General features: G+C 39.7%; 1 protein-coding gene across 2 annotated transcripts in view; it reads left to right on the top strand.

The window, feature by feature from the left end:
- LOC103134263 (absent in melanoma 1 protein-like) overlaps positions 1-27,254 on the top strand; it is a 29,664-nt gene extending 2,410 nt beyond the window's left edge. For both annotated transcript variants that reach the window (XM_016668987.1, XM_016668989.1), the window contains exons 5-24: positions 256-3,583; positions 3,772-3,948; positions 5,284-5,322; positions 6,049-6,167; positions 7,382-7,538; positions 7,745-7,884; positions 11,105-11,231; positions 12,840-12,875; positions 14,871-15,031; positions 15,188-15,308; positions 16,022-16,167; positions 17,390-17,516; positions 18,870-18,899; positions 19,021-19,133; positions 19,533-19,665; positions 20,731-20,870; positions 23,350-23,473; positions 24,080-24,238; positions 25,199-25,364; positions 26,816-27,254. In XM_016668987.1, the coding sequence (XP_016524473.1) occupies positions 256-3,583; positions 3,772-3,948; positions 5,284-5,322; positions 6,049-6,167; positions 7,382-7,538; positions 7,745-7,884; positions 11,105-11,231; positions 12,840-12,875; positions 14,871-15,031; positions 15,188-15,308; positions 16,022-16,167; positions 17,390-17,516; positions 18,870-18,899; positions 19,021-19,133; positions 19,533-19,665; positions 20,731-20,870; positions 23,350-23,473; positions 24,080-24,238; positions 25,199-25,364; positions 26,816-26,904 (5,632 nt within the window). In that variant the 3' untranslated portion in view covers positions 26,905-27,254. The remainder of the gene's footprint in view (positions 1-255; positions 3,584-3,771; positions 3,949-5,283; positions 5,323-6,048; positions 6,168-7,381; positions 7,539-7,744; positions 7,885-11,104; positions 11,232-12,839; positions 12,876-14,870; positions 15,032-15,187; positions 15,309-16,021; positions 16,168-17,389; positions 17,517-18,869; positions 18,900-19,020; positions 19,134-19,532; positions 19,666-20,730; positions 20,871-23,349; positions 23,474-24,079; positions 24,239-25,198; positions 25,365-26,815) is intronic.
- Positions 27,255-27,464: the final 210 nt, after the last annotated feature.

The raw sequence follows: 27,464 nt of genomic DNA, 5'->3' as shown, positions 1-27,464 counted from the left end.
GGAATTGATTCAGGTATATCCACAGAGAAACAAGGTGTGAGTCATAATACAAAGTTCAGGCCTGAGCTTTAGGATCGGACTTGTAAAAGTGTAGCTGAGATCTAAATTGAGGTCAGAAAAATCTTTGGATGATTAGGAAATTCCCTTGAGATTAAATCGTTACTTGATTATAGAAAGTATGTGGTTTTAAGTAAGCTATCTTTAAGTGCTGTATTATTTTAAATATTTCAAATGTTTCCCTTTTGTTTTGCGCAGTGCCCCTGGTCCAAAGACGGTTGCTCAAGAGCCCAAACCTGTTGTTGGTCGGATTGCAGATAAGATCAGCCTGTTTGAGCCGAAAAAACAAGATGGGAGTGTCAACAAGACTTTCCAGACCCCAAGAAGTGCTGATGTCTCCCCAACCAGATCTGTCTCAGACAGGCTTAAAACTGACTTCCTTCTACCTGAGCAGAGGTCAAAATCTGAAGAACGTTACGGCAGCTCCAGGTCGGGCATTGGGTCAGCTGACAGTGAGAAACCAATGACCATCAAGGAGCGAATGAAAAAATTTGCAGAACCATCGAAGCCTCAAGTAAAACCAGCACTGACTCAAATGCCACCTGTAAAAGGAATGTCTGTAAAATCTCACGCCTCTGTGACGGTTCCAGTATCAACGTCGTCAGAGCTTGACGTTCAAGATAAACTCGATACCAAAGAGCCGATGCAAAGTAAAGCAAAGTCAGAGATAACGTCAAATCAAAATGGACAGGATATTTCTGCTGTAGGGGTACCGATGCCCCCTCAAGAACTGCAACAAGTAGACTCTAAAGCTAGCGAAACAGAAGCAAAGGATGCACATCAAGTCACACATTCAAGCACTATTGCAAAAGATGATCTAGGAGATTCTGCAGATACTATCACAAACATAACACCGGAGCACAAAAGCCCAAGCCGAACAAGCTCCCGGTCTAAACGAAGGAAAAATAAAGAAGCGGCTAGTCCTGTCAGCCCAAATGCACAAACACAACCAAAGGGTTCTGATGTAAAACAAGAGGAGGTGGGAAATACAGAGGAGATGTCCTCTACCCCCAAAAAACTTCCAAAATTGATGTCATCTCAAAAATTCCCTGGAAGCACTTCAGGAACACAGACTCTGACAGAAAATGAACAAGATGAATTCAGAAATGAATCAAAGGAGGCTGCTGAATCACCTGTCAACAGAGATGAACCTGATACTTCCAGCTGCAGCAGTGAAACAAAAGGGACTATAGACAGGAAGGCCAAAATTGAACCCAAACAGGAGGAAACATTAGAAGAACAGAGCCTTACAGTTACACAGGACAGACAAAACTCCTCAGAGGACAGGAGTCAAATTTCTACCACCTCTCTATCGACAACTCCTTCAGCTAAACAGCATTTTGAGACGCCATCTGCTGCAAATCAGGAGTTATCTGCCGAGCAGCCTAAATTAGATAAAGAATTATCAATGCAGCTCGACTCAACAAGTAAACAGGAAGAAGGCAGAGCAGCTATAGAAGAAGCAGAACAAACCCAGCTTCCTCTGAGCACAGACACAGCGCTAATACATCAGGCCGAGGCTGAACATGTGGAGAAATTAGAAGTAATGAACAGTGGAAATCTACATCATACTGAGGAGAGAGACACAGAAAACACCCAGCGGCTTCTGCCTGCAGACAAAACATCTGCAAAGGGGGATATTTCAGACAGTGGGCAAAGTATCTTAGGAAAGGAGCAGAGTTCTGAAAAATCAAAACAACCACAAACAACCTGTCAAATGTCGGACAATACCATCGGATCATCAGCCCTCCCCGATGATGCACAAAACCCCAGCGAGGCGGTGACTGTACCTCCAGAGAAAGCTGCTATTTGTACAATCACCCAGACTAATGAGGCTGTGAGTGCAACAGAGAGTGATAAAAAGCCACAGAAGGCAGAGCTGGCCACAGACGTGCCTCCTGAGTCACAAACAAAACTCTCAGAAAGCTCTGGAATACAAAGCGAGCTGGTGGCAGGAGAAGCCAAGCCCGATTCTGTATCTGTGGAAAAATCTGAGAATCCACTTGATGACTCATGTACACATGGAGCTAATGATGCCGAGCTGTCCGAGTCAGAACCTATTACCAAAGCAGTCACGCCAGATGAGGGAGTGAGTGCAAAAGGCACTAATGGCACTCTCTCGGCGGCACCTGCTCAGGTTGATGTGACGCACAAGGAAAAGACAGATTCAACTGCTAAAATTTCATTTAGCATTTCTGACTCTCAGTCTGCATTAGGCAGAGGGCTCAGGGAAGATGTCAGGGAAAAAGAAACCACGGTGCCATCCGTGGAAGAAAACTTGACAGAATTCAAGAAGCCCACTCTTACTCACACAAGCATGGAGAGTAGTATTGATGTCTGTTCACTCAAAGATGCAGAGAAAGTAACTCAGAGCCCCACTGATAGCATCACGCTTCACTTGACAGGTAATAAAACAGAAAATGCACCGGAGAAAAAAATCACTCTCCCAGGAAACAAACTTTCGCCTGTTGCTAACGGCGATATGTCCTCGCATTCACAACTCGGCAAAGTCGTAAAGGAGCCAGCGAAAGACATGTTGAGTCACACTCCAAAAGCTCCTCTCCCCCTAGAGGTTAATGAGCTGATCCCAGACCCAGTTCACCATTCATCCATGAGGAAACTGAATTTGCCAAGGGAGCTCAAGAAAGATAATTCCTTCCAACAGCAAGAGACGCCATCCAGCTGGCTAGACGTAGATGTTCCCAAGCACAAGCTGAAAGTCCCAGAGGCAAAGCTGACCAACTCTGGAAGTGAGAGCAACCTGTTGGACACTTCTGGTGACCTGGATGATGATGATTTTGTTGAAAAAATTAAGAAGCTCTGCACCCCTTTCTCCCTCCCACCTCGTAAGCACAACCACCTTCGGACCCCTCAGCCTCCCTTTGCGATGCCGGCCATTAGGGAAGACCGCTTCGAGAAGTCATTTGACCCTGAGGAATTCACATTTGGCTTGAGGAAGAAGACTCAGCTGACGTTAGAAACAACTCCAAGCCTTTTAGCCAAGCTCCAGAGCGCAGACACAAAATCTGGCCTGATACCCGCCAGGGCGAGTTTTGCTGACAGGAGCCTGCTGCTTGGTGGCCTCAGGGACAAGGATGCTGGCAAGGGTGAGGCAGAAGGAAAGGAAGAAAAAGATCAAATAAAAGTTATGTCTCGCTTGGAGAGGAGCTCTGTCCTCAGCAGTCTCGCCTCCTCTCTCTCAAGAGGCAAGCGGAATGGAGCTCAGTCTCAGGCTGAAGGCACTGGCTCAGACGGCGTGTTGCCTAGCGAACCCCCCAAGCTCAGTCCTCTAACTTCACCCCAGCCGGCCCCTCCAAGCCTGACAGACTCAAATCCAGTCAAACAAACAGCAGCCAAGCAGAATGAAGAGGAAACCCGGGCTGCAGAGACTGTGGTCTGTGACTCAAGTCCTCCACTTCCTGCTTTTAACGACATCAAGCTGCCTGACTATTTAGAGAAGTACCTCCCACAGGATCAAGCAAAAGCAGTGCCGGGAGTACTAGGACTGGACCAAGTCAATCCGGAGGTTAGTTTCAGTCTGAAAGAAAATTATTCTAATACCACTGTTGTCGAAGCTAAACTAAAATAGTGACGCAACGGCATAAGCTGAAACGAGAAAGTTCAGTGTATCGTGTGAATATAAAGTCATCTGTGAACATGTGAATGAGCAGTGAGACAAAGAATCAACCAAACGCATTTCATTTTATCTCTTAGCTGACAGGGAAAATGGCATCTCTGCTTTCTGGAGGAAAGGCAGAGGAAGTCACGAAACCAGGTCTGGTGCTTCCTGACTCTGCAGCTCCAAGTTTTCCTGGGATTCCTCCAACTGCACACCCTCATCATCTTTCCAAAGAGCCTTTGTCCCAACCACACGAGGCAATCAGAAATACCGTAAGTACATCACAAGCATGCTGCTGCAGGATGCTGTGCTGTGTTGTGTTGTGCAACAGATTCGTTCTCTACAGTTAGAAGTATCAGGTTTCAGTTGTTGGCATAGTGAGCTAGATACTGTTTTTACTGCAATTTCCATAAAGCTGCTGCTCCTATGGCTTTTATGGGAAAAAAAAGACATTGTATGTGTTATTTGTAGGAGAGCTTTTACTTGTATTCTTTTACTGTGTCTTGTACCACTTTCTCCTGTATCCCATTTGTTTTTTTATAAATAAAGGATCTTTTCTTCAACTAATGAGGATTTTGGTAATCCTTTAAGGCTGAAACCGCTTTCACTACGCATACAGCAGAAGTTTCTTTACAGTTACCAGTGTAAATCTACAGTAAAAACCTATAGGTAAATCAACAAAGCAAAGCAAAGCATTTTTAAACATATTTCAGCAATTGTTATAAGAGATTGGTCAATCTCCAGGTCTGTCATGGCAGGACAATTCCAATTATTTTTTAAGGACTATAAAATATCCAAACTCATTTGTGTGAACTTTGACAACTAATAAAGTATACAAGCACTGATCCTGAAAAGATCAGTGCTTGCAATGTGAACTTAGCAGAAGTTTATCCCCATTTTTGCCCCAATGCATCTATCCCCATCCTTTATCTGAATTTTCAGTTAGGTGCATCAGAGAACCTGCTGTTTGTTGAGGTACAGCTTCATATCTATAAAATTTGGGTTATTAGATTTCAGATTCCCAGCCAATTAGAAAGATGAGAACTTTAGCTATACTTGTCTGGAGTTTGTTTTTGGATTAGATTCTAGGTTTTCTCCTAGAAAGAACAATATAATTTTGTTGTAATTACACATGAATCCATGCAAAATGTTATGTTCACGATGACAGAGGCTTGTCGTGGGTAATTGTCGAATCGCACATTTTTCCACAGCCAAACGCTTAGGCATGTTTGTGCATTTGTTTGCACATCTGAGCGGTGGGTTATTATAGAATTATGGTCCACAAAGTTATTCAGTCTGGTCTTGTTGGTTGGAATTTCACATTTCTAAAGCATTCCTGTAGCACTTATAGCATGCATTACTCTGTTATTTTTTTTATTTATTTTTTTTATTTTTTGGCAAATTTGCCAAGAATTGTGCTGTTTCAGTAAGGAATCAGAGCTGTGTACTCACAAAAGACTATAAGTAACCTGTAAAGGTCAATCTGCAGACAGAGAGCAGCTGCACAAGGTTGCATTAATTAGCATGCTTTGCATTTTGCAGATGTTTGCCATGCTTCATGGTATTCCTCGCAATCCTAATTATTTGCTTTTGCTTTTGTGTTTCAGAAAAGAGCTGTCAAGGGATTTCACAAACGCCCTGGAAAGGTACAGTAGGCAAAACCTTTGCCCACAGACGATAGAAACAAGATGGAGATAGGAATCTCAATAGACAGCGCTTTGTTTTGGGGGGAAACATCTGTTCTTCATATAGTGTTCTTGGGGGTAAAAAAAAGAAAAGAAAAGGCACATTAAAAAGTCTTGTGCAAATGTTCGGCTGGGTATGATTAGCATTATGAAATGTTATGCTGCTAACAGTGCATGAGTGTAGGATCTTCATTAGTGTATAACTTCACAATAGCTGTTGCAGCTTAGCCAGTTATTCCCCTGGTGCTCAGCGTACTTACTTAGTCTCTTGCCTTCTGCTTCTGTTGTGCTAAGGATCTACTGACTTCAAATAGAGCTTTGTTATAGTTGTTTATAAGATCTCTGGAAGCAAGTATTAAGAAAAAAAAATTATTCCCAAGAGAGAGAGCATTTTTGTGGTTCAACTCTTTGCTTTTGACTATTTTTAGCATTCTGTTGGACCAGCGCAAACAAGTAAATAACTTCCTTTAAAGTAACTCAAAACATTAACAGCATGCCCTACTTGCATGCCTGTATGGGCTTTTCTAGCCTGAGTAAACATCGGTATCCGCCTGCTAATACGCTTTCAATAAATCCTGTTTTACTATGAAGCGTTTAACGAGGGATGCTTTTTTTGTTCCCCATTATTTTCCCAGCATTCTTAATGTGATGGAATGTTTTATTCTGCCCTCTGTGTCTCCAATGCAGTTGGTGTTGTTTGAAAACGCTCAGTTCAGTGGCCAAGCGCACGAGATTTACAGAGACGTGGCCGATGCTTCTTCTCTGGAGCTCTCGCCTCTCATATCTGTAAAGGTCGTGAGGGGATGGTAAGTGTGTTATAAAATAAATAGCTTCAGCTGAAAATGGGCCGTGAGACGTAGTTCTAATTAATGTCAAGTGACTCTGTGAGGGTGAAGTTAGGGCGTCTCAGAGGACTAATTGGGTGAAATATCAGAAGTTGGATTTCATCGTCGGTAACTGCACTCTTTTTTTTTTTTTTTTTAAGATCTTATCACATGGATTTTACTGCTTATTTCGTGTATGTATATCTCTGTTGCCTGTGGCAGTTTCAGTCTCCTAAATAGTGGATTAAGCCAAGATTTTTGACATTAATGCAGTAGTCCTAGCAGAATTATTGGTGTCGCTGACTTACTTGCAATGCATGCCCTTTTGTGTTTCCCATGTTGAACAGTGACAAGGAGAAATTGGCTTCTGTGTCTTATATTTGTAGTCTGGGAAAACACGAGGTCTTGGAGTTTTAATTGGAAGCTTATAGACAATGTGATCTATTTAAGACATAAAACAGAAATTATCATCAGAGTTGTGTTCCTGGTAATTTTATTAAATGTTGCAGCACAATCTTGGAGGTAAAAAAAAAAAAGGCACATTAAAAAGTCTTGTGCAAATGTTCAGCTGGGGTATGATTAGCATACTGTGCTTACATACTATACTGTGCTGCAAAAACAGAGGCTCTTACAACAATTTGTGAATCCATTTTACGATTTGGATAGTTTCTGCATCCTTGAACAACAAATGGATATATTTGTAGATGCAAATGAATTGTTTTTGCTTCTGTTAAATAAATGCAGAAAACAGAAAGATTGCATATTAAAAAGAATCAGATGTGACTTTCTGCAGGCACACTGAGCCAAACTGATTCAACGTTCTCTCGTCTTACACAAATACGAAGAATTCAAGCAATCTTATTAAACTATTTACAGAAGGGAAGGCTATCTTCATTCTCTGTCATTTGTTGATTTTACACTTCATCTTGTAAAAGGATTAATCAGGGAAATTACTACGCATTTTCTTGTGAGGTTTAGAGATGCAATTAAAGTTATCCAAGCTAAGCTAATTAGCCACTATAAGGCTTCCACTTTTTATATTTGCACAAAAGATACGAGCGTGAGCGTCCAGTGAATTTTAAGAGTATTTCTCTAGTTTCTTAACTAGTTAAAGCCTTTCATATCCTACCTTTATTATTCCTTAAGTTGAGTTTTCTGTGTTTATTGTGTGAAACAAAACTGTTTTCATATTACAGCTGGATCCTCTACGAGAAGCCTGGCTTTCAGGGACTCACCATCGCCTTGGAAGAAGGTGAAACAAATATAGATTTAGAAAATTTGTGGGCAGAGCCACAAACCGAACCACAGAAGGGCCCACCCACTGCCATAGGCTCAATTCGACTTGCTGTCACGGTGAGTGCACTCATTAACTTTACTTCATTTTCACCTCATATTCCCTTTAATAGCTGGTGTGACATTCAGGCCATATTTCAGAGCAAATAAGTAAATGAGTTAATCGCTGATTTGCTTTCACTGGGAGGATTTATTGAAGATTTAGCATTGGCTGCTCCGGATGATTGACATGTTTGATTTTTTTTCCCCCTCTGCTCTCTCTGTAGGATTACAGCATCCCTCACATTGATCTGTTTACCGAGCCAGAGGGCCAGGGCAGGGTGACACCGTACCATGATGATGTGATAGAAACTGGCTCATTTGGTATCCCGCTGAACACCGCTTCCATCCAAGTCCACTCTGGAGTGTGAGTGTTGCCATTTTTATAGCATCTGGTTTCAGTTACATCTCAATACTTTGTATTAGATCTTCTTTGAGAGTTTCTTTTTTGTATGAAGAATTTTCAAGTAATCTGAGTTGACAATTAAAGGTGATTTTCAAAGTTAGGAACTTTGTGACGTGCTCGCTTACTTTTTCTGAAAATGAGCAGAGCACTTGAAAAGCCACAGCAATAATCTGGAGACTAATGCTGCATCCAGTCAACAGTACTCCGACTGGTTTCAAAACACAAGTGGAAATAAAATGTTTTTGCTACATTTTATATAAATGGCAGCCATATTGAATATGACCTCGATGTCAGGCAGGCACATTCAATTATCCAGTTCAGAATTCTGATTTCATTGGGTTAGATATTTTTCTCTTAGAACTTGCAATGTCTCTATGCAAATCAGTTGCATCTAAATGCCGAGTTGCATCTGCTCCCTGTAAGTTGAATTTCTGAAGTCTTTGGAGGGATAATCAGCTTACTGGATCGTGCAGAGAAATTTTGATTTGGTAAAATGTTTGCTTTATTTTCTCAAAACTTATGAGCAAAAGAGTGTCTGCAGCTAAAAAAAACATGGCCTTGTCTGACAAATCAAACGACTCCAGTTAAAGCCCTGGCAGCTTTTAGCAAATTCCAAATTATCATTTGTAGTGTTAAGAGAGATGGGTTTTGTGGTGACATGTCTCCTAAACACCTGGACATCATCCAGTGATTGTTACAAAGACTTGTTAATCTTAAGATGCCCTTTGTTTGCTGCAGTTCTCTAACTTGAGCTTCAAAGGGTTTTTTTTTTTTTTGGTCTCATCCTTTACCGGCTTTTTCTCAACTGATCTTCACTCAGTCTTGTTTTGTCTTAAGCGTTTTAGTTATTGCATTTACTGTAGATTTGAACAAGTTTCATCAAGTTCCTATTTCCGGATTTAAGACCACACATCTATCCTACTTTGTGTTTTCCGATCTTCCTTTATTTGCACTGTGTACTACTTACATCATTTTGTGCATGTGTTTATTTATTTATACATTAAGTAGGAATTTTTAAAGCCCAAGAAATTATGTTATGCTGTTTCTATTGTTAAGCCTGGACTATAAGCACAAAAAAAAAAAAAAAGAAATTATAACCTCTAGTTTTCTAATTGGCAGCAGGAACACAGGGGAACTGGGTGTGAGATTAATCCCTGACCTGAAGTTAATGGCTCAGATTAAAATATTCATGTTATAGAAAGCCATGGGAATGAATGAAGTTGGAAAAACTGATGTATAATCTGCAACCACAGAGGGTACATGGATTGTGTATTTTTTCTCCAAATATGGTCAAAATGTAGAAATTCAAAGAATGTCTCGAGCTTTAGTGAAACACCTGTCACTTTCATATTCGGCTTATCTCCCTTTCCCAGCAAACCTGTTGAGAATCCGCTGTGAACAACACTTAGGTAAAAAGCTGCCTGTTTGTATGAGCAATTAGTGCTGAGTTAAACTACCGAGAAAATACCCCGAGGCTCCAAAGGACAAAAGAAAATGTAGTTAGATGCATATGTGTCACTCCTATTTGCCATCACTTTTGTTGCTTTTTATATCGACTGGCATTCTCATCAGAGGTTCTCTGACGAGTAGAAATCTTTTCCTTGTTGAATGCTTATAATCATTACCTTCTTCGTTTATGTTTTGTTTGTTCTCATTCGAACTCTTTAGAAAGCCTGGGGAATGTCTGTCCTGCTGCTGCATGTCAGAAAAAAAGGGAATAGTTGAAGACTAGACGAAGAGTGAGAACCAGACAAAGGTGTCAACTTGGCAAAATGTGGATTTTTTATTTTTTTTTCCACAGAAGAGGTGTTGGCATTTAGGCATTTTGTGCCCTGCCCCAGTAGGCAATGCGTGCTATTAAACTCGTGCTTCATAGGCTGCTTTTTCGCGGCTTTGCCTTTTCGAGGAAGAATTTAATCTGACTACCGTCGCAGATTAAAAAAAAAGCGATAGGTGTCGGATAGCATCTACTTAGATAATCCTCAAAGATCTCCTTCAGCTGCTCATCCTGCATAACTTTTCCCCTGCTTCGAGTGGAGACGAGTGTGTAGCAGATGTGGTTTTGTTCCAGCCAAACGGAGTGAAGCTATTCCTTTACTTAGCAGAACGAGGCTGGCATCGCCTCCTGGTATTACTTCCTCAGCGGTGGCTGAAGGGGATGGGTTTGTTTTTTCCTGCCAGAGGCTCACACATGGTGATCGGTATGAGGCATCGGTATTGTGCTCGAAATGCCAGAGAAAAGGGGGCAACAAAGGCTGCCCACGCTAAAAGTGAAATGTGAAGAAAAGCGCTTAGAACTGCGGCGTGCCATTCCTCTGGCGTTCGCTCCAAAACAAGCATCTTTTGTTTTTCATTCAAGTTTGTTTCACTCACGTCTGACGGAGGTATAAAAAACAAACCCTGTTAAAAAGCCTGATTTCACCACTCTTAAGTGCTGCACGCAGCAGGAAGTGTTGAAGTCTTTCCAGTGAGAGAGCGTCAGCTTTGTTCTCTTAGTTGAATTGTGTAAGCCGTGAACTTCTTCACATGATCACATTACAACCTAAAACATCACTGAATCATTGAAGCATAGATCTTGCTGTGTGTTTGAGGTTCTTATTTTGCTGGAAGGTAAACCTTCATCCCAGATTTAAGTCTTTTGGAGCCTCGAAAAGCTTTATGTCCAGGATTGTTTTGTATTCAGCTGCATTCATCCTCCCATCAGTTCTTGTTTGTGCTAAAGAAGCAGATCCCCATACCATAATGGTATTATCATGTTTGACTGTGGGGACGGTGCATTCAAGGTCATGTACAGTAGCCACATTTCACTGAGTTCCCTACTGAGCTTGTGACAAACGACAGACATTGTCTTATTAAGGTCATTTTTATTATTTGTAGAACATTTTTAAAGACATTTTTTGTTATTTTTCTTTTAGTCTATCACAACAAATCCCAGTGAAATTAGCAGAGAAAGGTTTACGCTTATAATACTAATTATAATACTCATACTAATGATGCATATTATTGTAAGTGTGAGAACCATGTGCTTCCACTTTTTGCTATAAGCAACCACCTACATCAGGCCATGACTTCCTGTGATTCTGAAACCACACTGGGTGCAGCTAAGTATAACATAGAGGGACATTTAGACATAATAATAAATAAGATGGTAATGTTTGGTCTTTTGTGCATCTTCCATCAGGTGGCTGGTGTTCACTGATCCGGGATTCGAAGGCATGATAGCCGTGCTGGAAAAAGGAGTGTATCCTGTTCCTGAGGCTTGGGGCTATTCGTCACCATTTGTGGGATCTCTTAGACCACTTAAAATGGTATGTATGTGTGTGTGTCCTCTTATGCATATAACAGTTCATTCACTACTAGTTGCCATTCTGGGAAAGGGGCTTTATGGCTACGAGAGTTAGTTATATGTTTGGTTTTGCTGAAAACTTTAATGTTTGTTGTCCAACATAAGGGATTCTCAGTCTTTTGCTAACAAGTAAACTCTCAAGAAATTTAAAAGCAGTACAGCAGCAGATTGACATTTTTTTTGTCCAAATAAAGTAATAAAAAAAAAATAACATTCAAATTTCTTTGCACTTCATGCTTAAGGAAATATGTTTCAAGGTTCAAACTGGAAAAATAAACAGTAAAGCTCCCTGAAATCAGAATGCAAGCATGGACAGATGGAGATTTCTCACAAACCATTTGTTTGCACTTCTGGCAGTTCTGGAGTTATTAAACTTGTAAGATTTAAGACACAATGACCTCCATTTGTTAAAAAAATAAATAAAAAATCCTTTTATGTTTAAATACTTTAATTTCATTGCCAGCAGCTTGTATTGCTAACAGGAATTAGCATCATCTGCTGGTTCTCTAGCTGAAACGTGTTTAAAGTGGCCTTGAGACTAAGCCAACTTAATCATGTCTCTGAATATTTGGCTTCAGAGAAAAATCGAACACATCATAAAGTACCATTCTTGGTTCACTGACCTCTGATTCAGTTTCTGCAGGGCAATTTTCAAAAATATTTCCCTCTGCGCTTCCCTTTTTGACCAGCACTGTCTGAATTTTCAATTTCATTGTATGTATTTAGAAGGGATGATCTAGACTGATTCCCTGTACCTGCTAACAGCATAACACTGGCACCGCCATACTTTGTAGTTGAGCAGCTACATTCAGAGTGTTAGTTTTTCTGTTTAGGTGACGTCTTAAATTGTTATCTGCCGGGTTTTTCATAGGGGTGTCAGACTAAAATGAGCAGAGCGCACATTTACATGTGGCTTTCTAGATTTTTATTTGTACCAAACTTTGTAAACCATGTACGTTTTGAGCATCCAGTTTTGCAGTACTTCGTGTTGATCCGTCACATAAAGCTATGTTAAAATGCATTAAATTGGGCAGTTTAAATTCAAAAGGTTCTGAATGGGTTGTGCTAATCTCTCCTCAAGTTGCATTCAGTAAATGGAAGTCATTACCCAAGACAGTTGGACACACAGTCATAACTTGTCTTTTCATTTTATGCAAGTCCATGACAAAACTGCTGTCTCTCGCATCATCTTGTAACTATCTGTTTCGTTTGGGGCTTACTAGAAAATGCTGCTGTGCTACAATGTCAGTGACACCATGTTAGAGAAATGCAGGGGAGAATCGTCTTTGCAAGGCTAATTAGCAGCTTGAAATGCGCTCTTTAGATTGTTGTTATTCCTTCCTCTTGCGTTTTGTTTTTCCACGTGAATCAGCTCAGGCATGTCACTTTGTACAAAGGCTTTTGCCGTGACAGCAATCAGTTCACATTCTTTCATTTTTTATTTATTTTTTTTTTAACTTGTAATTGTTTGACACCTGTACATTTATTTCTAAAATGGCAGAATATGTTGGTTTTAATTATTGGACTTATAAAACCATATGAATAAATGCATATTAATCCATTTTTCCAGGGTGGATTCAAAGTGGAGAATCCGAACGAAGTTAAGGTAAGCACACTTTGCTTCGCTTTTGCACGGTCACCTTTGCCAGTTAAAAATTCAGATTAGAAGCATCTTCTTGAAGAAGCCTTCTGCTGCTGAGCTTTTTTCAGTGTTTTCAGATCGAGACTTTGTGCAGTTCTTGCGCTGAGCCAAAAATAGTCACGATGTGACGGAACTTCCAATGCTGCGATTAAAAAAAGCAGATATTTTACTTATGCGAGATGTGAGAATTAAAGCCTCTTTTCAAATCCATCCTTTTGTGCTGTTGTTCAGCAACTGCAGAAAGTGTAAAAAAAATTAAACATGATGCTCATTGAATGCTCTCACAAATTGATGTTAGATTTTGTGCTTTTGTGGGGAAATAGAAAGAGAGTGACAGTGCATTAAAAATATTCAGGTCCTTCTAAAAAATATAGCATATTGTGATAAAGTTCATTATTTTCCATAATGTAATGATAAAAATTAAACTGTCATATATTTTAGATTCTTTGCACACCAACTGAAATATTTCAGGTCTTTTATTGTTTTAATACTGATGATTTTGGCAAACAGCTCATGAAAACCCAAAGTTCCTATCTCAAAAAATTTGCATATTTCATCCGACCAATAAAAGAAAAGTGTTTTCATACCAAAAGAGTTAACCTTCAAATAATTATGTTCAGTTATGCATTCAATACTTGGTCAGGAATCCTTTTGCAGCCTTCAATGCGGCATGGAGGCAATCAGCCTGTGGCACTGCTGAGGTGTTATGGAGCCCAGGATGCTCCGATAGCAGCTTTAAGCTCATCCTGACTGTTGGGTCTTGCATCTCAACTTTCTCTTCACAATATCCCACAGGTTCTCTATGGGGTTCAGGTCAGGAGAGATGGCAGGCCAGTTGAGCACAGTAGTACCATGGTCAGTAAACCATTCACCAGTGGTTTTGGCACTGTGAGCAGGTGTCAGGTTGTGCTGAAAAATGAAATCTTCATCTCCATAAAGCTTTTCAGCAGATGGAAGCATGAAGTGCTCCAAAATCTCCTGATAGCTGCTGCATTGATCCTGCCCTTGATAAAACCCAGTGGACCAACACCAGCAGCTGACATGGCTCCCAGACCATCACTGACTGTGGGTACTTGACACTGGACTTCTGGCATTTTGGCATTTCCTTCTCCCCAGTCTTCCTCCAGACTCTGGTACCTTGATTTCCGAATGACATGCAAAATTTGCTTTCATCCGAAAAAGTACTTTGGACCACTGAGCAACAGTCCAGTGCTGCTTCTATGTAACCCAGGTCAGGCGCTTCTGCCGCTGTTTCTGGTTCAAAAGTGGCTTGACCTGGGGAATGAGGGACCTGTGGCCCCTTTCCTACACACGCCTGTGCACAGTGGCTATGGATGTTTCTACTCCAGACTCAGTCCACTGCTTCCCCCAAGGTCTGGAATCGGCCCTTCTCCACAATCTTCCTCAGGGTCCGGTCACCTCTTCTCGTTGTGCGGCGTTTTCTGCCACACTTTTTCCTTCCCACAGACTTCCCACTGAGGTGCCTTGGTACAGCACTCTGGGAACAGCCTATTCGTTCAGAAATGTCTTACTGTGTCTTACCCTCTTGCTTGAGGGCGTCAATGATGGGCTTCTGGACAGCAGTCAGGTCAGCAGTTTTACCCATGATTGCAGTTTTGAGTAATGAATCTTTTGCAGGTGTTTAGAGTTACTTTGTTGATTCAGATGATGAAGTTAGAGAACCTTTTCATGATATGCTAATTTTTTGAGACAGGAATTTTGGGTTTTCATGAGCTGTTTGCCAAAATCATCAGTATTAAAACGATAAAAGACCTGAAATATTTCAGTTGGTGTGCAATGAATCTAAAATATATGACAGTTTAATTTTTATCATTACATTATGGAAAATAATGAACTTTATCACAATATGCTATTTTTTTGAGAAGGACCTGTATTACACTTTAACAGCTATTTTGAACTGAGTGGTCTTGAATGCAGTCTGCCTGTGCCTTTTTGCAGGCTTTGGTGTACGAGAAGGCCGGCTTTGAGGGCTCCTGCTTAGAAATCGACAGCGACGTTTTGAGCTTTTACGAGACAGAAGGAGGCCTCGCTGCAGAGGGAACAAACCTCGAAACAAGGGCACTTAAATCTGTGGGATCTTTAAAAATCATTGGAGGATTGTGAGTCATCTTCTCACGCTTTTTCATCCTAACCTTGTGCAAGTTGAAATTAAGGTGTCATTGTCTCAGTCCTAAGCCGAGTGCATTCAACTCTCAAACTGTTTAAGCAGCAGAATCTATAAATGGAGCTGAAGTACAGATGTTTTCCTCTTCCAGCTGGGTGGGCTACACCCTGCCCGGGTTCGAGGGTCAGCAGCACATCCTGGAGGAAGGGGAGTACCTGGACTGCAGCGAATGGGGAGGCTCTGAGCTTCTGTCGCTACGACCAATAATATCTGTGAGTCCTGCACTAAATACGTTCCTCTGGCCCATGTCTGACCAAAGCAGATGGAAACATGTAATACATTGAAATAAGTGGAATTTGTCTAAAAACTGACCAGTCAGATTTGTGATGCGCAACCAAGTTCTAAAGTTTTATATGCAAATTCTTAAGGTATCAACCTCACAGTAGAAATCCTGATTCCACAAGGCATCATGCTTATGGAGGTTAAATATTGTTACTGCAGTTTTTAATGAAAAGTCAGAGAAATGATCAGCGTCTTGAAATTCCCCAAGTTAAGTGACTTATAAATTTGAGCTGTTTCCTAAGTTATGTTTTTCAATTAAAATACATACATATTATAGGTGGCATTGTTCTACCTACAAAAAATGTGGTAAAATATTTTAGCACCAGTACAAAACATTGTTTTTAGTTTCAAATAAAGCAATCAGATAATGTGGGAATCTCATACTAGAATGACATGTTTTTACATGTCCAGTGTTTCAGATGGTATGAATAGTTTTTTGTGATTAACTTGGATGACCAACATTAAATTAGTGTTTAACAGCGTAATGAAAACATTTTACTAATGGGCTTCTTAGCTAGTTTTTGTGTTGTGATTTGTGAATAATGCAGATTTTGGCGTGCTGTGACACATCCAGCATTTTCTTCTTATCTTTGTTCATTTGTGAGTCTGGTGGATTTTATTTTTTTTTTTTTTTTTGTGGCAGGATTTTCTATCTCCTCACCTGAAGCTGTTCACTGACAAAAACCTTGGCCACCTTGGCTTGAACATTGACCTCACCGTGCCTGTTGTTAACATGGACGACACGGGCTACGGCATGAAGACGCAGTCTATCGAAGTCAAAAGTGGCGTGTAAGTGACACTTTTTAATATATTCATCCTAGAAGTCTTTTTTGCTTTTTATCCGAGCAGCAAATGAAACTAAAAGGCGCTTTGCTGGAAACAATATCTTGAGTACTTAACATTCCTGCTAAATTCTAGTAACGTGGGCGCTTTTCAAAAATGTTTTTCTTCCCTTCAAGTTCATAATTAGCTGAGAGTTCCTGCAAAGCCTTGTTGATTTACTGCCATTCTTCGTGGTTCAGGTGTAGCGGCAAAAACTGCCACACCCAGGCAGACAGGTCAAGACAGAGGAACAAATTCACTAATGTTTTTTAGTTCTCCAAGCCTGCACTTCCTTGTCTAGGTATGTTTACGTTGGAGCACGCTGCCTCACACCCTGCTGTGCTGTGGGATAATTGTGAAATTCAGTTTCACACTATGTGTGGAGGAGATGATGGCTCTCTGAATAAAAAAAACAAAAAAAAAACAAACACATCTACTCATGATCTCTATTTATATGTAAGCAAGAAACATGCAGCCGTGGTATTTGGTTGTGGTCTGTGCTCTTTTCTTTTTTTTTTTTCTTTTTTTTGTTTTAGTGTAGAAATAAAACAAACTGAGAGCAAATAGGGATAATGAAGAGCAGAACACGCAATGCCAACTTGCTTCCCAAGGGAGAAACTAACAAGACTGTTATTACTGCGGAGCGGAACATTGCGTCTTTCTTTACAAGGAAGAAGGAAGAGCTCACAGTGCTGAAATTCTTGCTTGCGCTGCTAGTCTGCCATTAGGCTGCACCGCCTCGCCCATGTTCTCCCGCCGTGCCTGCGAGCCTGTGATTGGTTCTGACGCGTTTGAATTTGACTTGCCTCTCATGCTGTTCGTCTATAAAGGCAAATACACTCCCTTGCTCTATTTTTTTATATATTTTTTTTTTAATTCAAGGAACCAGATCCAAAACGCCTGGACTTATGGTGATTCACAATAAAATGCTGACATGCTACCACGTAGCATTAGCTGCGCTATTAGTTTGGATTCTGTCCAAATATTGCTGCAGCGTACGAGAGTTACGCACGACTTGGAATCTTGCGGTGATCTTTCTCAGGAATTGTGGTCACATCAAACACTAACCTGTCACTGTTAATTAAAACAGAATGAAATTGAAAATTGTCATGTCTGTCAGAGAGATCACTCTCCTCCTCATCTGCTTTGTTGTTTGTTTTTTTTTCTTCTTTTTTTTACCCACCTGTAGCTGGGTTGTGTTTGAAGAGCCGGACTTTTGCGGCGAGTCCTACATCCTGGAGAAAGGCCTGTATGGGAGCCCAGAAGACTGGGGCGCGCTGCAGCACAAAGTTGGCTCGACTATGCCTGTCGTGCTGGTAAGAGCGGGTGACTCACAGGGAAACCATGAAATCTCACTGTTTTCGCTTTTGGCGGAAAAGTTGCCTGGTTGTTACTCAGACGGCCCAGCGAGTGCGTCGTATTTTAGCATTCTGTCGCTAAAACAGCCAATGTTTTTGTTTGGGCTGGACGGTTAGAGGAGCGTGTCTGACAAGATTTCACTTCCCCAGCTCTGACCCGCTGCATGTGACCAGTCACAACACTCATCTTTGTAGCACAATCTAATAATAAGACGGAGCAGATACATCTCGGGAGTTCTCAGGCAATTCTACACATAGAAAATATCTTCAGAAGCATGAGTCACTGTCAAATCAAGAACGAAAATGTGGCCTGTGGAAAGGGAACATCATCAGAATGATCAGAAAGGTGACTCATGCAGAAGCTGTTTTGGTTACAAACAAGAGGATAAACAGTCACTGTTTAAGCAGCGGGGTGTAGTGTAGCGTCAAAAATTGAGTGAAAACAAACAAAAAAAAAAGATTAATTTACTGATTAAAGTGTTCTTCTCTAATCACTTTATCTAAAAACAAGTGAAATCCCCGAAAATGTAAATGAAACAGGCATTCCAAAGAAACAGTTTTGTCACTACGAAGGGAGAAATATGATGCATTAGAAGCCTATAAACCCACAAACGGGTTCATTCGATCGCAATCAAAACACATAAAAAAAAATTATACTAGAAACCCTTTAAGTTTAATGGGTTTATTGCTGCTTTCATTTCAACACATCATAAAGAAAAACATACTAAGTGGCTGCATTCTGCTGAGTTCAAAGCATTTATAGACCTTGAAGTTATCAACTCCTGACTCCTTCCAATGATTTTTTTTTTCAGGTAAGCTGAGTAACTAAAACTGAGACGTAGGTTATTACTAACTTTAATCAATTTCACAAACAGATATTTGCATGAAGTAGAACATCCCTCCGCCTTAAAGGGTGAATCTAATCAATATATGTAGGAGAGTCTCAGCAGACTCTGACCAGAAACTGCTTTAAAAACTGTTCCAAGAACAATAACATGAATTATTCATGAACAGGTTTGAGGAATCTTAATAAAAATGCTACACTTTGTGTCCATGTGAGGCTGATGGTTATAATTCCACCTCAACCTCCAAGGACATTGGGTCCATTTAAGCAACTGTACAAAAAGTAGATTTTTATGTCGCCCATTCGTTTCATATCGACTTTGTACATAACAATCGGGGGAAAAAAATGTTTGAGGATTTTTGTCGGCAATTATAAAGCATAGACGGTATTTTTTTTATTTTCAATTCTCTTTCCTTAGATGTGTTTTCATTTTAAATTGGTTTCATTTCTCTTTCCTTTCATTGCAGAATGATTTTGAGAACACTGCCATGCTTAAGGTAGGCCCTGCCCACAACAATATTACTGCGAAAAGTTGTACTCTTGTCCATCTGATGTGACTTTGTGTGAAGGGACGTGACTCATTCTGTTATTGTTTTGCTCTTCTCTGTGTCCCACCAGGTGCAGCTTTTCTCTGATCCCGGTTTCCAGGGCTCTGTCCTTGTCCTGGAGGACAGTGCACAGTGCCTGCAGGATGGTTTCTCAGTGGCTTCCTGCAAAGTCCTGGCAGGGAGGTGAGCAATCCCACACACGGAGGGGAAAACTTTTCACTGTAACTGTTTTTGAGTTATGACAGGCTGAATCAATAGTGCTTACGGACACTTTGCAACAACCTTCGAAAAGCGGAGCTTAAACGTGGAGGCGCTGTGGCTGAAAAGAATAATCTCTGAGTCTGCTAACAGCTCTGCTTTTCAGTTGTTTTCATATACGAGCTGATTAAAATACACGGCATTGCCTACAGATATTTCACTTTGCTTTTTTGGCATTTGTTTATTGTACTGCTTATCAAATAAAAATTAGCACAAATGCAAAAACATGTTAAAGAAAATGACTTGTTTTTTTGTTTTTTTTCCATTGTAATCTTCGTTTTTTCCTTTGCATTCCATGTCCATGTTCATGCAAATTACCCTCAGCTGGCTGGCGTTTGAAGGGCAGAACTTCACAGGGAAGATGTATGTGTTAGAGGAAGGAAGTTACCCAGATCTGAGAGCGATGGGCTGTGTCGGCGGGAGCTCATCCATCCTGTCGCTGCAGACTGTTGGCTTTGTGAGTCTGTATTTTGTCGATTTTTTTTAATGCCATTCCACCCACCTCTGTGTTTTGGCTTGCTTGTCCCTTTAAAGGTGCAGCGCTTTACATCTTCTTTGTGTGCTGTGTTTCATAAATCAGTGTGTGTGAGGTAAAGGCTTTCACCGATTGTGTTGCCATTCATTTTTGGGGTGCTCTGCTCCCTGGAAACTGCTCAGGTTATTGTTAGAATCAGAAAAGTGGAAATTAGTTTTGCTGCTTGTTCTATTACAGAGTCGAACACTAAGAACTGAAATTCAGTCAGTTAGAAATCACTGGCTGCCTTGTTAAAATTCTTAATATATCTGTATTTTGACTATCTACACATTTTACATGGAAGGCAGTTTTGGCAAATAAGATGTAGTAGTTTGAAGAGAGATGTTAGATAATGAAGTGCAGCTCTAAAAATGGATTTTAGCCTGTTGATTACTACTAGTTGTTTTTATCAGTGGACAAAGTGTTAGTGTTTCTGTTGTTTCACCATTTTACACTTCCTTTATTGAGGAAATATGATGGATATGATGATTTCCATTGTTTTGTTATTATGTATTTGATGCTTTGGAATTTATTATACATATGCGGTGTAATTATTTATACCATTACCACTCTTGTCCACAGTTCTGGCCACCCACAATGGAATCCATCAAGCTGCCTTGTGGTTTCTAAACAAGGCAAATGTTGTTACGTAACCCCAAGAGAGTGATTTATATATTTATGAACTTGTAAGAATCCATAAACTAAATTTAAATTGTAAAGTATTTTGAGTTCAAACCATTTAATGTTGATTTTGTACAAAGAATTGGACAGTTCAGTTCTTTGTCCTTGTACTCATAAAAGGTGCTGTCCAGTCACAAATAAGACACTTACATCAATTTATAAAACAGGCCTTCTTTACAAGTTTCCAGACAGCTTATTTGCCAAGAAGCACAGAGGTCTGAGTGCGGTCGGTTTCCAGGGCAACTTCTGAAATGACTCTTATTTCGAACTGCGTGACCTGCAGTTTTCCGAGTTTGTTAATGCTCCTTCTTTTGACTTTCTTGGCAGGAGTTTTCTCTGCCATCCATCACTCTGTTCGAGCGGTGCGGTTTGCGGGGGAAGAGGGTGCTGCTCACAGAAGGATCAGTCAACCTTCCGCTGGCGGGAGGATGCAGCCGAGTCCAGTCCGTGCTGGTGAAGGGAGGCATGTGAGTACATTGTAACCCATGCCGGACTGGTGCAATCCAAATTATATGCATATGCAATTGAAATCAGATATTTGCATACACCAAATAAAATGACACACACACTGTCTGAAGTTAAATCTGTTCAAACCTCTCTTGTTTTAGGTCAGGTAGAATTACCTAAATTATTTCTATTTCCTAAATGCCAGAGAACAAAGCAGGGACTTTTTTTTTTTTTCTTTTTGAGATTTTTTTGTGTCTTTTCTTTATTTCAAAAGTTCAAAAGTACATTTGGTCAGCAGCAGGGATAATTGTCTAAACCGTATGACTTGAGTCAAACCTTTTTTATAGATGTTTGTGGAAGGACGCCCCAAACACAAACATCTGAGTTAATTGGAGGCACACCTGTAGACGTATTTTTCATGCCACACCTGGAACACACTGCTTTCTTGTTTGACACGATGGGAAAGTCAAAGGAAGTCAGAGCCAAGATATCAGGAAGGAAACGGTGCAACTGTACGAATCTGGTTCATTCCCTGAGAACAATTTACAGATGTTTAAAGGTGTCTCGTTCATCTGTTCAAACAGTTATATGCAAGTATAGACACGGTGGGAATGCACAACCAATGTGCTGCTCAGAAAGGAGAAGGGTTCTCTGTCCAGGAGATGAACGTATTTTGGTCCGAAATGTGCATCTTTACCTCAGAACAAAAGCCAAAGACCTTGTCTAGATTCTGGCTGAAGCTGGTAAATAGTGTCGTTATCCACAGTCAAACTGTCCTGTACCGACATGGGCTCAAAAGGATCTTCCAAAACAAACAATAACTGGACAACAAAGTTAATGTTTTGGCGTGGCCATCACAAAGTTCTGACCTCAGTGGGATGGAGAAGTTGTCCGAAGATCTGAAAAGGTGTGTGCGAGTGCATCTTTTTCTAAGAAAATAAAAGATGTTGCAGTGAACATCATGTTAATTCTTGTTTTTGGTTGTAACTGTTTTTAATTGTAACACATTTACTTACAAAAAACCAACTGCATTCCGGTTCCTGTTTAATTGTCTTATTGGCAATGTTTCGACAAGTTAGCCACAGACATGGTCTGACCTGGTCCATTTTGTGCATGTTTCTATTCTAAGCTCTGCTAACAAAGTCAAAATTCTTTAAATAAAAAGTAGCCTCTTTTTTTCCCCCCATAAACATAAAGTCTGATCTATTTGTTTTTAACGTTGTTGAATAGAGACATTTAAGCTCCCAAATTTCTAGCATTTTGGATTCCTCCATTAAACTTTTTCATTTTTCATTTGAAAAGATAAAAGGATGCTGGAGAACAAAGCTCTGGCTGAGTGGGCATGACATGACTCTGCAGAATGTAAGGCAGGTAGCCAGCTGTCAGCAGGCAGTGACTGACAGGCTCATGCATGGGTTGTGTTTCTGCTGCAGATCAGAAACACTGTTCTGTCAAAGTAATTTATTCTGCAATGGAAGGCATGAAACAGAGAGCTGTTTTTTTTTTTTTATGTTCACTGAAAAGAAAAAAATAAAATCAGTCTTTGCTCTGCCGGTTCTTAGAAGTGCTGTTTCTAAATGTATCATTTATGGTGGTTTTGAAGCTTCTTGCTTCCATAGTAATTAGCTGTGTGACAAACCTCTGCCTTCGAGTCTGTTAAAAAAAATGGATGAACTTCAGCAGACAAACCAAAAAGAGCCCAAAAATAAATCTAATTGATTTTCGGTGATGAAAGAAACAAGCTGAAAGGTTGACAACCTCAAAATAGAAAGAAAAAAAAAAAGAAACGCCTGGCTTTGTTCTCCTTTAAAAACAGAGGCTGTTTTTAAACATGCTTAAGAGAGAATCTCAAAGACTCTTATCGCGACAGAGGGAACAGGAGCTATTTGTGTAAATGACTGGGTGTGAAATGGAGATGGAGATGTTCATCAGATTTCAAATCCAGAGTGCTGCCTCAGCACATCTCACAGTCGCACCGCTGACATGCAGATCAATGATGGAAACCTGCCGCCGATGTGTCACATTCAGACTGCAGGTGTGAGTCCAGTTGAGGAAATAAAGAGCTTGCAGTGGAGTGGCTTATTCCCACTGCAGAGCAAAAATCAGGATTACCTCAGAACCTTTTAAAAGATTATCTTAGAGAGGTTGGCGTTCTCTCATTTTGTCAGTCATTAACAGATCAATTTTTTTTTTTTTATTTAATTATTGGCTTCAATCCATGACATGAATCATAACCAACAAAATTGATTATTTTTATATATGTATAATATATAAATCTGATAAAGATTAAAAACATATTTTTGGATGCATAAGTGCAGTTTGTCTTTTTCTCTTTTATGTGTTGCAGTCTTGAGAATAAGCAGTTATTCAAAGGCATGTATATGGAGACACAAGAAGAAAAATTCTGCCTTTTTCATCTTGAAGTGATATTTACTTATATGGGTTTGCTGTAATCATGCAAGATGTAAGATTTGTCTTTTTTTCTTTTTCTTGCATCAGGTGGATATTATATGAGGGAATCAACTACAGGGGTGGCCAGATTTTACTGAAACCTGGCGAGGTTCCCGACTGGCGGAAGTTCAGCAGCTGGCAGAAAATTGGATCTCTTCGCCCTCTTCTACAGGTTTGCTCCTCCCTGTGTCATACCTACCGTAGTTCAAAGGTTGTACTTAATGTCAACTTCTAAAGCATACATATGTAACAGACACATCTGTTCTTGGCATCCATTTTATTTGGAGATTCACCAGAGAGATAGGAATCACCAAAACTGCTGAACAGATACTGAAAAATCTTCTTTTTTTTTAAGTAAATGTATCAAAGCTAAAGGTTCCTGGCATTCTTGTTTTATAAACACATTCACCAGCAGCGTGTACTTTGAGGTACTGTTCGTTTAATAAAAATCAGATCAGGGTTATAGTTGAATCTGATGCTTTGAAACAGAAACGAGGGTGAACTTGTCAATTGCTACATTTACTGTTGAATTCAAAACTTCTTTTAAAGGACCAGCAGCACATTTATTCTGCTTTTTGTTGTTTTGCTCCTTGTTAAAAAGGACCTCAAAAGAAATTCGCTGGGAAAAACCCGACTGATGGATCTTTACTTTGATTTGTTGCCCCTTTTAAAACCTAACTCAGAAAGAAAGAAAAAAAAATACCCACTTTTAATCCAATAGCAGATGTCATTTAACCTCTGATCTTCACAGCTTAAATGTCTTTCCTTGTGTGTGCAGAAGCAAGTGTACTTCCGTTTAAGAAACCGGCAGACGGGTCTAATAATGTCAGTGACTGGTGATTTGGATGACGTCAAACTTCTGCGGATACAAGAAACTGAAGAGACGGCCGGCATGGAGCAGATATGGTCCTACCAGGGCGGATATTTACACTGCAAGGTACAAGCTGGTCGTTGTCATATTGGTAATGTCAAAGGCATGCATTGTTCCCAAAGGGCTTCTACGCAGTCCAAAAAAATGTATTTGATTGCACTACCTCCCAGATCTGAATAAGCATGGAAAAAGAAAATAGAGCATAAAAATTCAATCTGCAGTCAGCATGTTGGTGTAAGTTCTTATGTTTTCTTATGGACTTGTCTATCCATCCATCAAGATTTAAAGCTTGAGCACAAAAGGATATGACCAAAAAAAAAATTGCCCTGGACGTTTGGGTCCAAGACGGTGTGTAGCTTTCATCAGGTAAATGTGCAGGAACCCTGAGGCTGGGACAATCTTCAGCAACTTTGAAAAATGAAACTAACGTAATAGTCCAATTTAAAACAAAAACCGAGATTAGGCAAATTCTTTGGACCGGAAGGACCATTATTGAGTTTAATCCTGGAGTGAATGGAAATTAATTTGGACATTCAATCGTTTTCAAGACATAATTAAGAGAGATGTGCGCATCAGGCGTACGTATCACATGTTCTTTGAGGTCTGGCTCGATGATTGTGATTTTAATTAAATTTAATTAAATGTGACAAAGAAATGGCTGTGTAAAGAGTTGTTCATATTCCATTGACTCAGCAGCTTTGAGCCCAACAGAAACTGAAGAATTGTTTCCTTTTATGCATCGACTCACATGTTCCTAACCTTTATTGGGTTTTTCTGAACTAAAACAAAAGAGCATGCTGTTTGCTGGCGACCTGATAACGTGGAAGTGTTCAAGTTTGATGTCTTACATAACAGAAAAACAAAATAAATTCCTTTATATCTGACCGGCTGCTCACTGGTCAAAGCTGATTGAAGACAGATTGTGAGATTTTGATAACTTTCCAGATAACTGGTGCACCAAAATATTGCTCTTCTGTACTAATAAGAGATGCTTGCTTCTGTTTCTGTCTAATTACCTGCATCCAGCTCTTGGAGGAGTGCTGCCTGAGTCCAAGTGGCAGTGTCACGATTGCTGGAAGCCGAGTCGGTCTCACGCCGCCGGAGCTCAACAACCAACCCCACCTCTGGAGCATCACCCCTGAAGGCTTCATCCGCTACATCCCCAAGGGTGATCTGGTCCTGGAAGTCAAAGGTGAGCCTCCAAGCCTGACATGTGGCTCTTGAATCTTAAAAGATAGGCAGTCCAAGTTATTTATCTTACACATCTAAAAAGGTAAAAAGTCACCACTGGAGATTATTTCTTATGAAATTATTTTATTTATTCTTATAAAATAAGAAATAATCTCCAGTTAAGAGCTTTGATAAAGTACTTTTACCCCTTTGAACTTTTTTTCTTTTTTTTTTTTTGCATTTTCACAGATTTCAATTAAACATTTGTATGTATTTTGATGCTAATTTATGTGATAGACAAATATAAAGTGGTTCATCACTATGAAGTGGAAGATTAATAAAGCTTTGCTTATAATGAGACACACAACTATACTATAAATACATCAGAGGTTTGTTAGGGAAGATTATTTAACAAACAGGAACAGGTCATTTCTCAGTCCATCATATTGTCACCTTTCAAAAATAATGGCCAGAGTCATCTTTTGCCAAAGGGGATTTTGGCAAACAAAAAAAAACAACAAAAAAAACACTTTTGGCATAATGTGAAAATGGATGGCTACACTGCCTCACTAGCATATAGTCAGCCTCTACAGTTTTGCTAATGAGCTAAAAGTGGAGCTAGGTATGCTGAAGCAGGGTGTGCCCTTGAGGAATGCAGTTAGAGATCACTGCCTTACAGGGGAGAATGCTAATGGCATCCAATTTTTTAGATGTTTTTAGCATTAGTGGCCTTTATTGGACAGTAAACTGGCAGGAAACAGTGAGGAGAGAGCAAGAAGGAAGACAAATGGCTGCATGTCGAACCCAGAACTACCACAAGGACTGGAGCTTCAGCACATGCTCTACCTTTTCCTTCAACTTCACATTAGCGCTATACTTTGTAATGGTCAGTCATTTAAAATCCCATTTAAAGAAGACATTAAAGTTTGTGTTTGTAAAAGCAGGGCAAGAATAAGAAATTGCAAAAAAAGTTAAATTGGTTCATTTTCAAGAAGCATTATTAGACAAATGACCAATCATTTCAGGTTGAAATTTAACTACTGTATCCATTACTCTTCATAATAATGCAATAATGTTCCTTAATGTTGTCTGTGCTTTTACAATTTTCTTTTGGGCGCATTATGCTGAAACGAAAATTTAACAATTGGCACTCTATTACTTAGCTTTCCCCTCAAAAAAAAGCTGTTCATTAGTGACACCTTGTGGATTAAACACTGAAATTGTGAATGAACTTTTCTTTAATATGCTAACTTACTGAATATTACTGTGTGTTATAAAATATCATATGCATATAACTGTGAGCATTGATCTCGCCTCCGACCTAGTCATTTAATTCTGATCAGGTAAATAATTTGCAGCATGAATTCCTTCTTAAATAGGATTACATTGATAATTTATATGCCTTTATGATTTAAAAAGGAAACAAACGTTTAATTATCTGGATACTAACTGACGACGTGTTTTGCATTTCAGGTGGACATCACTACGATAAAAACCAAGTGATTCTCAACACACTTGACAAACATAAACTACAGCAGAGATGGCACGTGGAGGTCATTTAAACGGCTTTGTTGAACTTTTTCCTCATAAGAAGAACTTTGTTGGAGGCCAGAGAGGACGACATTTGGCTTCAGACCTTTCGATGAGGGAGGTCAACACGGAGAGTAAATTTTCTAAGAATGTATTATTACCCATTAAGCATATATTAAGTAGGAACTTGAAAATACTTTGATTTTTTTAAACCTACATAAATGCTGTTACATAAAAAGTAACAGCATGCCGCTGTGTCCTGCCTTACAATCCAGCTGCATAAAATACAAGCAATAATCATTTGTCTTTTTTTTTTTTTGTTTTACCAGAATTATTAAAGCTGTAAAACTTATTTTTGTCAATAAATGTCTTAAATATATTGCATATGCATCACTATTTTACAAATGTGGAAAGGATTGATTTAATGAGAATTTATTTTTCTCAAAAAAAAAAAATAAATAAATTCTGTTCAGATAATGTAAACATGCAACACATGGCTATGTTATTCCAGCAAGAAAACACAAACGAGTACAAACAAATTCAAGTCTTTTACTGAGAAACCTTTAAAGATGATTAAACCAAATTCCATTTT

Source organism: Poecilia formosa, unplaced genomic scaffold, assembly GCF_000485575.1.
Source record: "Poecilia formosa unplaced genomic scaffold, Poecilia_formosa-5.1.2 Scaffold1, whole genome shotgun sequence".
Taxonomy (NCBI): domain Eukaryota; kingdom Metazoa; phylum Chordata; class Actinopteri; order Cyprinodontiformes; family Poeciliidae; genus Poecilia; species Poecilia formosa.
Note: the sequence above shows the minus strand (reverse complement) of the source record. Positions and strands in the feature narration are given on the sequence as shown.